The 18086-nt window shown below is 37.9% G+C and overlaps 1 protein-coding gene across 2 annotated transcripts in view; it reads right to left on the minus strand.

The window, feature by feature from the left end:
• The window catches only part of LOC127575780 (F-BAR and double SH3 domains protein 2-like), a 171517-nt gene that overhangs the window by 134810 nt on the left and 18621 nt on the right, over positions 1 to 18086 (minus strand). For both annotated transcript variants that reach the window (XM_052025863.1, XM_052025862.1), the window contains exon 3: positions 2752 to 2797. In XM_052025863.1, the coding sequence (XP_051881823.1) occupies positions 2752 to 2797 (46 nt within the window). The remainder of the gene's footprint in view (positions 1 to 2751; positions 2798 to 18086) is intronic.

Raw genomic sequence — 18086 nt, forward strand, 5'->3', positions numbered from 1 at the left:
ACTGGATAACATCAGCTCTGACTTGCAATGAACCAAAAAAAAGCTCACTGCACTCCCCCTCAAGTGCAGTAATTGCTGATACTTCAAATAAAGATTTTTTTTTTATTTTTCATCACATCTTAACATTAATATTCAATTTGCAAGGAACTCTTTGTTGTATAATTCATATCCCTAGACTTCCATTCAACCACAACTGCTTCTTTACAAAATTCACAAGAGAAAATTTTATTCTATAACTTATCATGGTACTTCCTAAATGCCAATCAGCTAATGGTTCTCATAATACCTCTGCAGCCCATGGTGACTATGCTCTTGCACCAGTAAATCCTTTACATTTTATAACCTGCTGTTATGATTGCTATTTTTACTCCTAGTCCAAGAATGGAGAACATATAGTTATCACACAACTGACTTATGGCATCTAAATCTAGCTGAAGCAATTCAAGCCCAAATTCTGCAAAAAACACTACTCCAGGTTCACCAGGAAAAGAAAACAAAAATGAACTCTGGTTCTTTCCCCCATTAAGTACTATTGCCCTAAATTTCTCTACCCTACCCATTCCACACACCACTCCAATACATCTAAGGAGCAAAGATTGAAACCATACATTCTACTGTCCTTGTCCAGCTTCAACTTTTCCATATAGCCAAATCCCCCCTATTTAAAGTATTTAACCCAAAACCACATTTTTCTTCAGTCTCTCGTTACTTGAAAATGCACAAGAGGTGATTAATCTTCCCATGACATCGACATCCTACTCTTTTTTTCTCAGATCCATTAGTTAGTAACAAATCAGCTTATCTTCTGGACATTGTAAATGCCCCTCATTCCTCAAGAATGTTTCCATTTCCTTTCGCAACCCTCAAAGAAAATCTTTGACAGTTCCATTCTTCAAATGACCATCTAAACTCCATTTCCTCTTTTTGATGCTTTATCAATTACATCCATCTTTCCTGAAAATTTCATGCACGAACCTCTGATTGGGTCTCTAGCCTTTAACCATGCTGCCTTCAATTGATGCCCTTATCCTAGCATTTCCTTTAACTTTCTTTCCAAATGTTTTTCTCTAATGGCCAGTCAAGTAGAAATGCTGTTCTTTAGGCTTAAAGAAAGCACACTGCAGGCCTGACATGTATACTAACTTGGGTAGAATTGCTTCTTTTTTTTTTATACAGAGGGTCACTAAATTTACCTGAAACTTCTTTTGGATTTCATAATTTCCAACTTTAGTAACAATTTTACAACATAGTAAAAATAGTCAAATCATTACTATGCATGATGACAGATAAGTGTATTCAGTGTCAGGTATTTTCTACAGCTTCTGCCTCATTGTAATAGTAATACATCTTTGCAAAGAGTGAGCCAGATTTAGCTTGATGATAGCCCTATGATAATAAAGGAGGATGGTACCAAAACTAATGGTTTTGATCTCCCCAATACAGTTAAGAGGATACATACTCCTACTGGCTTCAGTGAATTAGCAACAATTTGTCACATTTTAATGCTGAGTTATCCATACTGGACCAAGATTCATGGCATGAAGATAAAACTGACTGATGGTTGGGGGGAGGGGGAGTAGTAGCAGCAGGAAGAGTAGTAGTAGTAGTAGTAGTAGTAGTAGTAGTAGTACTACAGGGGTTTGTGGTACAAGTGCACAGGTTAAAACAAAAAAGTGTTGGCCTCAATTTCAGTACCCTTGAAGAAGTAAAAAGCAGAAGTTCTCAGTCATATTATAGAAGCTCTAGTTAGCTCCTAGGGGTATAGAGTTAAGTACTGCACTTTAGTGAGGAAATCTTGCCCTTTTGCAGTGCAGATTTACATTAATGATACTGGAACTAAAAGTGGTAGATGCTTCACGGGTTCCACTTAGTAGAAGTACCTAGGGGCAACCTAGTTGAGTTTAAATATCATACTATGACCCAATTTTCACAAGTGTCGAGATGTTAAAATTCGCCCCACTGTGTGAAAGATAGACCTGATAGAATCATCATTACACTTGAAGGATGAGAGCAATATCAACAAATTTACAATCTTTCTTTGGTTTATAGAAAATTATGAAGATGCCATATAAACAAGAGGTTTGGACAGTTGAAACTTTTCAAATTAATAAACTGAATTTAACGGGAGAGGGCAAAAAGTAAACTGTGGATTCACCAATTCAAAGTAATCATGAATACAAGCTCAGCATTATCTTCCACTTCAGAAACGGTTTGCATCAACTATAAAACCATTATACAGTCTTTAACATTTCCAAAACTATCAATGCCTGACACCTATTCTTGCATCTAGAAAAGCTTTTCATGTATATTTTAAGCATTCTTGAAAGAAAAAGGTTGGCCTGACACAGATTCTTCATTTACGCAGTCTTCACCTCTTCTTTTCCAGAGGCTTTCCATTTGATGGCTACACTCAGACTTACAATCCTCACAAGTGCCAAAATATTCTTGTATTTTCCAGCTTTGTTAAAAATCAAAACTAATCACATTGCAGGATAGAATTAGTTTGCAGAAGACAATCTCCAACTGTTAAACTCTGCCTCCATTTTTTTTTCTTACAAGCTCTAGGCTTTTAAAGAGCAAGCCTGAATTCCGTACTTACAGATCCACCCCATCTTTCATTTCACTTCCTAGTCCTTTGCAACAGTATTTGCTATCAATTTTAAGAACTTAAGAAAAAGTAGGAACAGCCTACAGTCACTTGAGACTGCCACTACTTCACAATATTTAAAAAGAAAATCACTCACACCTTACCTGAGCATAGTCCTTCTCAATTGCAATTCTCTTCTGACTGAAAGTCCTTTAAGAGAAGGAACAAAATTATTAGCAATACATCCGTAATTATAGACAAAGTGTTCATCACAAAAATGAATTTACCAATTTTATATTTCAAACAACTTTCAATTTTTTGAAAATAACCACCCTAGAGATAGATACATTTTCTTAAAGTGTAGATAAAACAGGAAGACAGAAGATCTGAAATTGGACAATTTAAAGTTAGAAAGCAGCTATTAGAACCAGAAGCATAACTACATCTGAAAGAGAATATGATGAAAACATATAGGCCAATCTACATCCAAAAAAAGACAAGTTCTGAATGATTCATTGTGTACTTTACACAGCGCCAGTCATTAAAACTGTTTTGGTGACACCAAACAGGATGTTTGGAGAAGGAAGAAATTGGGCCGGGGAAAGAATAAATGAAAACTATGATTAAGTTACTTTTATAAGAAAAATCACATTTACACACTTAGCATTCAGATAATGTCCATTTCAACGCACTAAATGCAGAGCTGCACTATTACTCAGCATGACTGCACACGGGATTAATAAAGGACTTTCACTTAAGTCTGGCTGCAAAATAAGCATGATAGCCCAGCAACCCCCAGAATAACTCTGATGAGCAATAAATCATAGACAAAACAATCACAGACCCAACTGTAGGTCCTGAAGCCCTGAACAGTAGAATAGGCAGAAGATTTCACATCAGATTGTAAATGGCTAGGGAGGCAAGTTGGTGTCTAACTATGACTGAGAATACAAGACCCACTTATCTTAGTCACTTTGCCATGGGACTAAAGAAATATTCTGCCCAGGAGTCTATGGAAGGTGGGGTATTGGAGAATCTGTATATTAAAAATAAAAACAAAGCATTGGGAGTTGATGAAAACCTTCCAGAAATCTTCAAACATGGGTCAGCAGTGCTTATTTCACACATCCACAGTTAGAAGATCTGGAATAATGAGGAATTTTTATTTTTTCCTTACAACAGAGGCGGCGGCCACTAAGCCCATTAAGTCTATGCCTGTTCTCAGAGCAAGCCCATTTCCCCTACTTATTTCCCTGTAACCTATTCCCTCACACATGCTTATTAACACACAGGAAAACAGGAAAGTCACTTAACTCTCGACTAAAGTCCTCCTTCCGCATTCTCACAGCAGCAGTCTGCTGTGACAACAGAAATTCAACTGGTGAAAGGAATGTGTTTAAAAATGTAGCATTATCTTGAATCCTCAATATAATTAATGTTGATTTAAACATATTTTTCAAAAAATTTCAATGCTCTAAGTAACTTTGCACTAATATTTCATTAAAAACAGAAACTGTGACTTTAAAGCAGTATTTCTTATAATAACCTACTGCTAAACCAGCTTTAATTCCAAAGAATTAATCACCTGGTTGAGGGGCAGAACTCCTGAAAACCTCAAACTTGCACACCTGCAGCTTTTTTTTATTCAATTACAGCAAGTAAACATGAGAGGAAAGCTATGCCACTCTCAGGAACTTCACACTCCAAAGTTCCAGACCTCTTTAATCAAATGCCACTTTCTGTAATCAAAAAAAGAGCAAGCAAGATCCAACCTGCGTTATTTAGTGAATGTCGGAGAACAAAATAGAGCAACTATTAACAGTACCATAGCAATCGTTTCTCAAAGTTCCAGCATCTCTTTTTGTAGGCATAAAGTAGGTACTTGCTAATATGTAGGCATACATACACATGAGCATGTTACTCAGCCCTGAAGCTCATTCCAGCAGTAAGATCCCAGCTGATATGTTTGGAGACTTAACTCCAATTTCCCACTATCCCAGTAACCTTTCATTCCCTTTCTCATTAAGGATCTATCCACCTCTGCCATACAAATATTCAGATTCTGCTTCCACTGCCATTTAATAGAGCAATAAAGATCTTTGAGATTAAGTTTTGCTCTGTCTTAAGTGGGTGATACCTTTTTTTTTGAAATAGTGATCCCCAATTCTAGATCCTTTCATAAAAGGAAACATCCTCTCCAAATACATCCAGCCAAGACCCCTCAGAAATTTACGTCTCAATTCCACTCTCACTCTTAATTCCAGCAGACACAATGTTAGTCTGTCCAAGACCAGACAACCCACCCTCTCACTCTTAACTCTAGCAGATACAAACCCAGTTTGATAAGACATCTCACCCATTCAATACATTTGTTCTCCAATCCACTGTCAATATTTTGCATTTATTTTTAAAAAGAATCAACTTCTCATAAGTGTCAGTTTTAGCATGCCCTCCAGTTGCCACTGTTCATGAGCCAGGAATATTAAAGATACTGAATTTTCTCTTCAACTAATATTCAAAAGGCATGAACTTAAGTTGGAATCACTAGTTATGAGGAATGGCAACTTTGATCAACATGATCCAGAAGAATAAAGAGGTTGCATAGAGTAAATCAGAACTGTAAGTGACATAGAAGAGCAGACACTTAGAAATGAAATTAATTAAATTTCAAAAAGTGTAATTTAAAAAATATATAGAATCTAAATTTCAGAAATGGGAACACAGAGTACAAATTGAAAGAACTAAAATCAACATTATTTATCCAGTCAACTAAACTGTCCAGTTTTGGTCATGCAACAGTGGATGGCTTTAGTTGTGAGTAGAGACTAGAGAAAAATTAAAGTACTTTTCATTGTCTCAATATTCATTGCTGCATGTGTTCAAAATTATGATGGACTTTGATCAAATAAATAAGGTACTTCACCTGAAAACTGAAAATGCAATTTTGATAACAAGTTGACAGGAACCAACCTCAACACTTGAGGGTAAACTAACATTTACATAATTTCCAAATTGGGCGACATGATAACAGCCATGCTGCAGCAAAACTGTGATATAATGAGATGTTATATCGAGGTTACATTGTATTAAAAAAAAATCACATGAAGAATGAAAGGAAGGCTTCATAAATTTATTTCTTTACTCCCTGGGATGTTAGAAAATTGAAATGACCTGCTCAAATACATGAGAAAGAAGAATCCAAATTCATTTAAAAGTGATGGATTAATATCTGGGAGGAAACAAAAAAGATAGAAATTCAGCAGAGGGGAACTAGAGAATGGTCTACAAAATTTAGAAACCGTGAAAGCTTAGTATCTTAGATGGAAGATGGATACTTCAAGTAGGAGTGGATTTGTTAACTATGAAAGCCAGAGAAATGTTAAGAAAAGGTGACAAAATAAATCATCATTGGAATTTTTTTAAAAAATGGAATATTGTCAACTTTCACCAGATAAATGTGTGTATAAATTGGAAGCTACAAAGTAATCTGAACAGAGGAAAGTTGGGAGCATCAAATGGCACTAATGAAGCTGAGAAAGGAAAATTTGGAAAAATGGGACTGTTAACCAGGAGGTGCAGTAGGCATGGTTTTTGGGAATAAAAGGAACAAAGTTTTTAGAATCGGAGCTTTATCTGCAAAGGTCAGAACAAGAGGTAGCTTAATTATAAGGGAACATGCTTGCAAGGGCAAGGACCTCGGGAAAGAGTGCAATTACTCAGGGCAGAGCATGGGAACACTCCTAAACACCAAGACTCAGCAAGATATTGCAAAAATACATCAGTTTCCACAGGTTAATGACACCTGACCTCAATGCCTCTTCTTTCTGAGTTATTACAAAGTTGCATAGGGTCAATGAAAATTGAATGCATGGCCCAGAGAGTGGTTACTGGATCCCCTACCTCCCATCTGCCCACCATCCCTCCCTTATTTGGTTCCATTCCATCACCTTCCTTTCTTTTCAGATTCCATAATCTGTAGCCTTTTGTCTCTACTTAATATCCCCCAGCCTCTGTCACTACCTTCACTCTTCCTCCCCCCAACCCAACTCCATCTGCCCTTCAGCTCTCCTCCCCTGGATCCACCCATTACATGCCAACTCCTGCTTCATTGCTCCTCTCCTTATACTGGCTATCTCCCCTTTACAATCTCAGTCATGATGCAGGGTCTTAATCCAAAACATCAACTATCCCTTTGCCTCCACACGTTGCCTAACCTGCTGAGTCCCTCCAGCAGCTTTTTTTTAAACTTACAAAATAATAATGTACTGAAGTAGAGTCAACATGGTTTTATGAAAGGGAAATCTATGTTTGACAAATTTATTAGAATACTTTGAGGATGTAATCAGCAGGGTGGATAAAGTGGAACCAGAAGACGTGGAATTAGATTTCCAAAAGGCATTGCATAAGGTGCCGCATAAAGGTATCCAAATGTATGAATGCAGGAAACAAGAATAATACCTTGTGGCATTGACGGTAATAATGTATCTGGAGGATTAACTAACTAACACAAAACAGGATTGGGCTAATTAGGTCATTTTCAGGTTGGCAAGCACTCAAGGGTGCCAAAGGGATTAATGCCAAGCCCTCACCTATTTACAATCTGTATTAATGACTTGCTTGAAGAAACCAAGAATACTGTACCAAATTTGCTGTTGATACAAAGATAGGTGACAAAGTAAGTTGAGACAAAAACACAAGTTGGCAATAAGATAAAGATAAGAGAGCAAGCACAAAGTTGACAGAAAAACATAATGAAAATTGAGATTATCTGCCTTGGTAGCAAGCAAAATATTAAATGGACAGAAATTGCAAAATGCTGCTGCAGAAATGGTTCAGGATGCCAACTGTCCTATATGAAACAAAGTTATCAAGCAGGTATAGCAAGTAATTAAGCCAAATAGAACATCAGCCTTCATTGCAAAGGGGTTTAGGTATAAAAGAAAGAAGCCTTGCTTCAACTACATACAGAGGTGATGCAAGACCACACCTGGAATACTGCATTCTGTATCAGTTTTCATATTTAAGGGATTAATTGCACTGGAAACAAAGATGATTCAGTAAATTGACTGAGGGTTGAGGGGTTGACATCTGATGAAAGACTGAGTATGGTGGATCCATAAATTGGTGTAGTAGAAGGAGGTGTCCTTATTCAAGCACAGTGGGTTCTGACGGACTTTGAAATGGAGATGCTGAGAGAATGTTCCCCTCGTGGGAGAATCTAGAATTATGGGCAAAGTTTCAGATAATGAGGTTGTTCATGTATGAAGATTTAGGATTCTTCAGATGGTTGAATCTTTGGAATTCTTTCCCAGGGAGCTGTGAAAGCAGAGTAATTTAACATAGTCAAGACCATGAAAAACAATGATTTTTTTGATAACAGTGGCTTAGTTTCTGGAAGAAAAGTAGAGTTATGACCAAGGTATTATTAGTCCTGATGTTATCAAATGATGGACCAGATACAAGGGGCCAAATGACCTATTTCTGCTCCCATTCTTATGTTCACATCCTTGCATATTGCACATGACGTGGAGGTGAGATTCCAACCCTATGAAAAAAAAAGGCAAAGCCAAAACATTTCCACCTCCACAATGCTGCCTGACTACACTCCTCAGCTATTTTCTGCTTACATCTTTATTCATCTGTTTGTTGCCTTTTGCCTTGAATATTCCAATGATCTCCTGACTAGCCTTCCAGCTACTTTAAACTCTAGACTAAAAATTCATGCTGCCCATATCCTAATTTATAACAAATCCCATTCACCCATTACCCTGTAGTTATTTTTCTCCCTGTCAACCAAGACCACAATTTTCAAATTCTCATCCTTATTTTCAAATCTCTCCATTACCTCGTCCCATCTTACCTATTATTTACTTCAGCTCTACAACCCTCAAAACCTCTGCAGTCCCATCTGGCCTCTTGTACTTTGTTTTATTTAAATTGCTTCTCTATTTATGGTTATGTTTTCAATACTGCAATTCACTACTTTTCTCTCCTCCTTAAAAGTTGCTCCTTAATCTCTCATCTGTCCTATTTCCTGGTTCATGGTGAAAGTTTACATAATAATGCTGATAAGAATTAAGGTTCATCTATATTAAAAATTATATTCAAATTATCGCTGTAGTTGATAGGAGAGCAGGCTGAAGTAACTGCATAAAAGTAAATTCATATTTTATCTATGTCAGATAGGAAAATATTTGCATAAGGCCATCTGTGAAAAGGAAAAGTTTAGGTTACTCTTTTGGGAGGTAGATCTAGAGCATTGGAACAATCCAAACTGCAGAGCAGGCCTTGGGTTTTTTTTAAAAGCATGGGGAGGGGCTGGTGGAAAACAAAGGCAAGATAGAGGCATGACTTACAAAACCAACGATGTTATTCATTATTTACAATGGTGATAGTAGAGTGAGGAAAAAGTAGAACAGATCTCTGAAGTGGATTGCAGTAAACGTTTGTCAACCTTTAATCTAAAGAAATCAAAAGGCACGGATGAGGGTTTTGGTTGAAGTGTCAAGATTTACTTGTGGTCTGTTAAGATTATTGGAGGTGCCAGTAAGCAATCTTAGTGATGGAGCAAATATATGACGGGAAGCTCATATCAGGACCAAACAAAATGCCCAGGTTGTGAAGATGCAGGAGGGGATTCTGAGATATGGCTAGGTGTTATTGACTTCCCTGTGCAACATACTTTCCAATGATAACACCAAAGGATCATGTTTGAAAACAGAATTCTTAGCCTACAGGAGAAAATGGTGCAGCAGTGAGGATGGATGCCACATCAGGCCTTGGGTACAAATAGATAACCATGCAAGCTAAATTACAGATGCTGTGGGCAACTGTGCCGAAAGCAAAGGTCAAGAAGACAAGGTGGGGACAGGACAATTTGATCTCAAAGAATGCACGTTATGACTGAGAAGGGCTGTTTCAGTACTGTGCTGCAAACCTAATTGAAGGGATTAAAACAGGAGGTTGGGAAGGATTTGGGAGACAATAACACATTTCAAACACTTTGTAGAAGATTGGGAAGCTGCAGATGGCACAGTTATTTGTAATGGCAAAGAGACAGTTTTCCTCATGTGTTTTTGTTTTAAAACCAGAGTTGCTTTGCAATTTAATTATTTCTATTTTGGCCTCGATCACCCTGCCCCTTGCAGCAAACTGTGTTCCTCAATTCATTCCTTTAGAAGATTATGGCAGTGCAGCTCAGCAACTCTACCAGTAATATTAAAGAATTTGTTTCAGTGGCTGATAATGAACCATATTTCAGATTTTGTGCATTGTTTAAGAGTTGCTTTGTCCTCTCAGGCAGTACTTGTAAAAACATTAAATTTGAGTACATCAAGTTTTAAAATAAATGACAAATTTTTTTTTTAAAAAACGTCAAAGTTGTTAATTTTTGTTGGTTTTATGTAATAACGTCCATCTCTTCTACTATCCACATACTTCTTTGGCTTTTCCTGTAGTGTATATGATAATTTAGTTCTATACAACCACAGTACTAGGAATCCCACTTTCAAACCAATTAGAGATGTTGGATTTGAAAGAACACAAAATTTCCACGATGGCAATAAAATTTGTATTTTCTGTGGCGTCACTTCATGCTCCATAAACATCTCAATGAAATTAATAATAGTCTACAAACAAGGGAGGTCAGATGAAAGGGCAATGACCTGAAACGTTCTCTCTATTCCTCTCTCCAGACACTGCGTGTATTTTGAACTTTTGCTGTTTTTATTACAAAGAGAGAAATGATTGAAGGATTTCCCCTTTGTTACATAGCTTCTTATAAAAAGCCATGTAAAATCAAAGGTCAATAGGTAGAAGGATATGTTGATCTGAAAGTACTCCTCCCACTTTATATGCTACTCATCAGTGAACTAGTTTCAACTAGAATCCAGTTTGTCTCATGCAGCTTTATGACTCATTGGTTTACCACGCAGTTGCAATTTTTTATGGCCCAACCCAATATACGGATTGGAAGTGCCATACTATTATGCTTTTGAATCATATGTGACATTAGAAATCAATGCAAGCTTCAGAATGGGAATCTCTCTATGGCAAACAGCTAAACCAATCAATGTCTAGAATAACTTAGTAGAACAGCTGCCATCAAGATGGTGTGGAATTATTTACTTATCATCGCATAGTCTTGACCAGCCAAATGGCCTCCTTTATATCATAAGGAACCATGGAATTAAATTTCAACATCGCCTCATGCAACTTTGAAATGTCAAACCTTCTCAGAATAACTATTCCAATCTGTTTTAGTTAATGATTTTGTTTACCTTTGGCCAATTGCCCCATATGAAGGTTTGAGGCATGCCAGTCCATTAATTTTTTTTTCATCTGAAAATGCACTACCACCCTACCTACCTCTCCCTCCCCCAACCATGATCATAGTTAATGAGGAAGACAGAATTTAACTATTCAACTATTCTTCTCAATACTGGATTTATTGCCTGGAGTAACACCATGGTCATAAAACAAGTGTCAAGTCCCTCATTGTTTTTAGGCAACCGACTTTAGCTATCTGCTGCCTTTGGAGAAAAATGTTTTCAAGTATAAAGAAAAAAAGTTCCTCTAAATACAAAGTTTCTGAAAATCTGTGAAACTCCCTTCCTGTTTACACAAGGCAAAATGCATCAGGGGTTCCAAATCATAGGGGGGAGAAAAATGACAAAAATTTAGCTTTGAGAGCTATTTCTCAATAGCTACAACACTTTTTCAGGTTTTGTGCACTTAGGATGTGGTGTTGAATGTGTGTATAGTTTACAAGTAATCAGTCACTTTCACATAAGCTTTTATTCAGTCTTTGAGCTGCAAGCTTTTGCTAGCTTCCCAAATGCATAGGAGAGTGCCTTATTAGGCCACATAAGCTACTCTGTTTTTGCCATGTATCAATAGCAATTTCTTCCTATTTCTTCACTTCTGGCCTTTTTACCCAACTATTTTAGTCTCAATTTTTACCTTCACTTTCAATTTACCTTCTACACTTTTTCAAAACATTTCCTCAATTCAGTCATTTTTCATTTCAATGACGACGTAATGAAATAAGGTGAAATGGAAACTGAAACAAAAGCAAATCCTCTACACGTTACAGCAACAGCACTTTTGATGTTTGTAAATTATAATTATTTCAAAGATTTATCACATATCATTACTAAACAGCATCCTGAAACATTTAAAAGCAAATCAATAAAAGCATTTTGCCTTTTTAAAACCTTTTATAAGTATATTCAAAGCAAGGGGGCAGCTAAGAAAAGACTAGGTCCCTTCAGGAGTGATCTGTGTGTGAAGCCATGAGATACGAGTAGGGTCCTAAATGACTACATCTTATTAGTATTCAACAGGGAGAAGAAAGTGAAGGCTGGAGAGTTAAGGAATAAGCTGATATTCTGAAGCATGTCTGTATCAGGAAGGAAGAAATGTTAGAAATACTGGCACACATCAGGGTGGATAAATCCCCAAGGCCTGACAGGATCTATCCCAGAATGGTAAGGGAAGCAAGGGTGGAGATTGCTGGGGGCTCTGATGGAGATTTTTGTAACTTCATTAACCACATGTGAGGTACTAGAGGATAGACAATGTTGCCCCCTTATTCAGAAAGGGCAAGAGGGATGAGCTTGGAGGCCAGCGAGCCTTACATCAGTGACAGACAAGCTGTTGGAGATTATGAGGGACAGGATTTATGTTCAATTGTAAATGTAGGGACTCATTAGGAGAAATCAGCATGGTTTTGAGCAGGGGAGATTGTGTCTCACAAATCTAATCAAGGAAATAACAAAGAAAATTGAAAGCAGAATGGTAGATGTCGTCTACATGGACTTTAGTAAGGCTTTTGACAAGGTCCCATAAAGTAGGCTAGTCCAGAAGGTTAAGGCACAAGGGATTCCAGGCATGTGGAAAACTGGATCCAAAACAGGCTTGGTGATAGGAGGCAGAGGGTAGTGATGGATGGGTGTTTTGCTGATTGGAACTCTGTAACGGTGTACTGCACTACCAGTGCTAGGACCTTTGTGTTTATGTATTATATGCACACATAAATGATGCACGAGAATATTGGTGGCCTGAGCAGTAAGTTTACTGACGACACAAAAATTGGTGGAGTCACAGATAGCAAAGGTTGCCCAAGGATACTGCAGGACATAGATTAGCTGGAAAGTTGGGCAAGGTGATGGCAGATTGAATTTAATCAGGTGTGAGATAATGCACGTTGGGAAGTCAAATTCTGGGAGGACATATAGAGTAAATAGCAGGGATCTCAGGAACATTGATGTACAAACAGACCTTGGGGTGCAAGTCCATACTTCCTGAAAATAGAGGCACAGGTGGATAGAGTAATGAAGAATGAATTTGGTATGTTTGTCGTCATTGGCAGAGGTATTGATGATCCATCTCTCATATTGCAACAGCGGTTAGACTCCACATAGAGTATGATGCATAGTTCTGGTCACTATACTACACGAAAGATGTGGTAGCAATAAAGCGCACAGAAGACATTCACCAGGAAGTTGCCTGGAATGTAGTCATAAGGAAAGATTGGTTAGGATAGATTTATTCTCACTGGAACATAGGAGACTGAAGGGTAACCTTGAAGAGGATTAAAATATTATCAGGGGCATTGATAGGATAGTCAGAATCTTTTCTCCCCCCCAGGGCCTGGAATCTAGAGCTAGAGGGCACAGGTTTAAGGTGAGTGGGGAGAAATTTAAAGGAGATCTGAGACACAAGTTTTTCTACACAGGTGGTGGTGGTCGTCATCATCGGGAATGAGCTGCCAAAGGAGGTGGCAGAGACAGTTAAAATTTTTTAAACATTGTTAACTTTATAAGGCATTTGGAAAGATACTTTGATAGGAAAGGTGTAGAGGGATAACGTAGATAAGCATCAGAGTCTGCATGGACAAGGTGGGCCAAATAGATTCCTGGTTTTGAGTACTAAATAGAACTCAACTTGTCAGCTACAAATTGATGAATTTGGCTTTTATAATACCAACCTCTTAATATTTTCCAGTATTGATTGAAAAATTAAACAACTTTAAGCAATATATAGATCCCACATAAATATAAGGTTCTGTGAAAAAATGCCTGAAATGAACAATCTTGTCTTTATATGGTGCCTTTTCTGTCAGATGACCAAAATATTTTGTTTTTACAAGCAAGAGAGTAAATTTGAAGCACAAATTGATAAGTGAATAAATGCAGTCTGTTAATTTCTGCATATCAAAATCACTCAAGAACCATAACCCGTTTCTGGCTTCATTGTCATGACAGGAATAGTACCAAGATATTAGAGAACGCTATGACATTTCCCTAAAGATATCACAAGACTTTTGAACTTACCCATGGAGGTAGATTGGGTTTGCCATCATACAAAAATATTGCATCTGATAATGTAGACTCTTAGCAAACTAGATTTAGAAAAACCAAGTACAATGTAATTTTCTCCTCCCAATCCTAACCACAATAGTATGGTAAATACTACAAGAAACTTACTGAGAGAAATCACCAAATAATTTATTTTAACATTATAAATTGGAACTGTTATGTCACTACTGTTGGGCGGCCTGAAGTTAGTTTGGTGTAACAGCCAACTTGGCTTTTCACTTTAGGGTCACTGTTCCCCTCTTTTGACAAAGCAATTGTGGTTTAAACTGGTGAATATACACAATTATAGCTTTTTGATTAATCCAAAAGCCATTTAGCAACTGCAACTTTAACGCTAAAAATGCAAGGGGTAACAAAAAGATTAAAATACTTCTCCTTTATCTGAAATGCAATTGAAACTCTTCAAACTATTTCATGGATAAATGCAGAACACAGTTGACATGCAACATGTTAATTCTCTAGTTTGTGAAAACACCAATCACAATCATTTTGTCCAGCAGTTTCAGTAGAAGCTTAGAGTCACAGAGTCAGTCACAAAAACAGGCGATTCTGCCCACCATGTCCACCCTGACCAGTGGGCACCCATCTGTATTAATCTTCCATGATGATTCAAGTGCTTGTTATGATTCTGTTTCCCCTACTCTGTGTATTCTAGGTACTTGCCACTCTCTGGGTGAAAAAGGTCCTCTTCAGATCTCCTCTAAATTTCTTACCCTAAATCTACATCCTCTAGTTTCATCTCTGATATGGGGAATAGTTTCCTACAGTCTACCCTATCTCTACCCCTCAATTTTATATACCTCAATCATATCCCCTCAACCTCCTCTGCTCCAGGGAGAACAGACCCAGCCTCTCCTCACAACTTAAACTTATATCCTATTTAATCCCATATTACTAAAGGGGAAAACATTCCCCAAGGTCTAAAACAGCTACAGTATTACTAAAGTTGAATTTTTATCTCAGTTCTTCTCAATACAGGTGGGGTTTAATTGTATCAAGATACCACAGGGGAATCTTCAATTTTCCACTTGGGCATAAAGCTGCAATGTGGATCAGTGATGCTTATGCTTCACTGAAATCGATGGAAAATAGAATCAGCTTTTTCAATAATAGGCTGTCAATTTATAATGACAGTGAACAAGTTGAAAGCGCATCCTCACCTCTATAAACCACCAGAAAGTTGATAGGTTTCAATATAGTGGCCTTACAGATTTTGTACCACAATGTACTTTAAATAGCTAATCTTCAACTCTGTAGTCTGGACAGAATTCTGAAAAAATTCATCCACTTAAGAATACCAGAAAAATCTCTCTCAAAGTTAAATGATCACATTTCACTGGTACGCTGCAACAAATATCTTCAACTTTAAATTCATGAACTAGAGAAAATCAATTACAAACTCAAAATTCAATTGGGCCATACACACAGCTGCTACTGGAACTCAGAAGTATAAATTCATGACATGTTCAGTATGAAAAAAAATATAAAATATTAACAATTAAATCAAGTAGGAAATTCAGGAGAAGCTTCTTCAGGAGTACCTCCAACATGGAGTTTGCTTCAAAGCTGGGTACAGAATCACTTGAAACTAATTTTGTCCTTGGGAACACATTCATACCAATGTTGACAAACTTTCAGACCACAATTCAGGAGAACTTCTTCAATCAACCTGATGATGTCATAGTCCTGACATATGAAACCTTTCGTGGACCAATCAACTCTTGTGACACACGTCAAGACAGTATTTTTGATCACTAGTATTATTTGACTTTAGACGCCCACCAACATTGCCGATGCCAATGCTGAGAGAAACTGCCAGCCAGTGACAGCAAAACAAGAGCAGGTGAAAAACACAATTAAAGTGGACTCAATCTATTGCCGAATTCTCAGTTGGTAATTAGTTTATTATTGTCAGATGTACTGATTGTTTGCATGCCATCCAGACAGCTCATTCCATAAGTACATCAAGGTAGTACAAAAGGAAAAACAAAAATACTGTAACAGAATACAGAATATAGTGTTACAGTTACAGATAAAGTGCAGTGAAGGTAGTCAAATAAAGGTGCAAGGGCCATGACGAGGTAGATTGAGAGACCAGGAGCTCTTTATTGTACTAGAGGTCTATAGAAAGTACACCTGTAGATATTCATGAATTTTCCTCAACTTATTTCTTAAATGTTTATACTTTAGGTTAATAACCTCTGAGATATTAAAGCTGTAACATTTCACCATGACAAATGGATATGCTGGTTTATTCAATGTCACAATAAATGACTGTTAACCCTGCCTAGCTGCATTCTACAAATGAAAATTCCTTGCATGCACTCAGGCAGGATACAATATTAGATATTTTATATATAAATTATGAACTTGTTATAGACATTCAGCTTCTTTACAATGGAGGTAAATTGGCTATGTATTAATTGCCTTTGGCAAAGGTCTATGCAGACTGGAGAGCTTGAGTTACAAGGAAAGACTGGATATGCTGGGCTGTTTTATAGAGGTATATAAAATCATGAGGGCACATCTAAGTTGAATGGTCAGTCTTTTTCCCCAGGGTAGGGGAATTGAAAAATAGAGGGCATAAGCTTAAGGTGAGAGGGGACAGATTTAAAAGAGAATCCAAGGTACAACTTTTTCCACACAGAGGGTGGTGGGTATGTGGAACAAGCTGTCAGAGGAAGTGATAGACACTGGTACAATTACAAGGTTTAAAAGATATTTGAATTTATATATATTTAATATTGTATCCTGCCTGAGTGCATGCAAGGAATTTTCATTTGTAGAATGCAGCTAGGATTGAGAGGAATATGGGCTAAATACAGGCAAATGGGACTAGCTCAGATAGGCAACTTGGTTGACGTGGACAAGTTAGGCGGAAGGGCATTTCCAGATTGTAACTTAGAACAGTACAGCATAGTACGGGCCCTTCAGCCCATGATGTTGTGCCGAACTATATAAACATCTCCTCCATAATCAATCTAACCCTTCCCTCCTGCACAGCCCATATCCCTCCACTTTTCTTACTTCCATGTACCTATCCAAGAGCCTTTTAAAGGTCCCTATTATATCAGCCTCGACAGCCACTCCTGGCAGCACTTTCCAGGCATCCACCACTCTGTATAAAGAACCTACCTCTGACATTTCCCCTGAACATTCCTCCTCTGACCTTCAACTGATGTCCTCTGATATTGGCTTTGCTGCCCTGAGGAAAAGGTGCCGGCTGTCGACTCCATCTATGCCTCTCATAATCTCATACACCTCTATAAAGTCACCTCTCATCCTGTGTTGCTCCAAAGAGAAAAGACCTAGCTCCCTCCATCTTTCCTCATAAGACACGTTCTCTAATCCAGGCAGCATCCTGATAAATCTCCTCTGCACCCTTGCTAAAGCTTCCACATCCTCCTTATAATGCGATGACCAGAACTGAACACAATATTCTAAGTATGGTCTAACCAGAGTTTTATAGAGCTGCAACATTACCTTGCAGCTCTTGAACTCAATCCCCCAATTAATGAAGGCCAGCACATCATACACCTTAACTACCCTATCAACTTGTGCAGCAGCTTCGAGGAATCCAAGATCCCTCTGTTCCTGCACACTGCTTAGAATCCTGCCATTAACCTTGTACTCTGCCTTCATGTTCATTCTTCCAAAGTGCATCACTTCACACTTCTCCGCCCAACTCTGCATCCTGTTGATATCCTGTGTAACCTATGACAACCTTCTACACTATCCACAACCCCTCCAACCTTCGTACCACAGGGAACCCTGTCAAATGCTTTACTGAAGTCCATATACACCACATCCACTACTCTACTTTCATCTATTTGTTTTGTCACCTCCTCAAAAAACTCAATTAGACTCGTGAGGCACAACCTGCCCTTCACAAAGCCAAGCTGACCATCCCTAATAAGACTATGCATCTCCAAATGCTTGTAAATCCTGTCCCTAAGAATCCTCTCCAATAGCTCCAAACGACGTAAGACTCACTGGTCTACAATTCCCAGGATTATCCCATTTACCTTTCTTGAACAAGGGAACAACGTTTTCCATCTGCCAATCCTCCGGCACCACTCCTGTGGCCAGGGAGGATGCAAATATCATCAACACCCCAG

The sequence above is a fragment of the Pristis pectinata genome, chromosome 11 (genome assembly GCF_009764475.1).
Source record: "Pristis pectinata isolate sPriPec2 chromosome 11, sPriPec2.1.pri, whole genome shotgun sequence".
NCBI classification, from domain to species: domain Eukaryota; kingdom Metazoa; phylum Chordata; class Chondrichthyes; order Rhinopristiformes; family Pristidae; genus Pristis; species Pristis pectinata.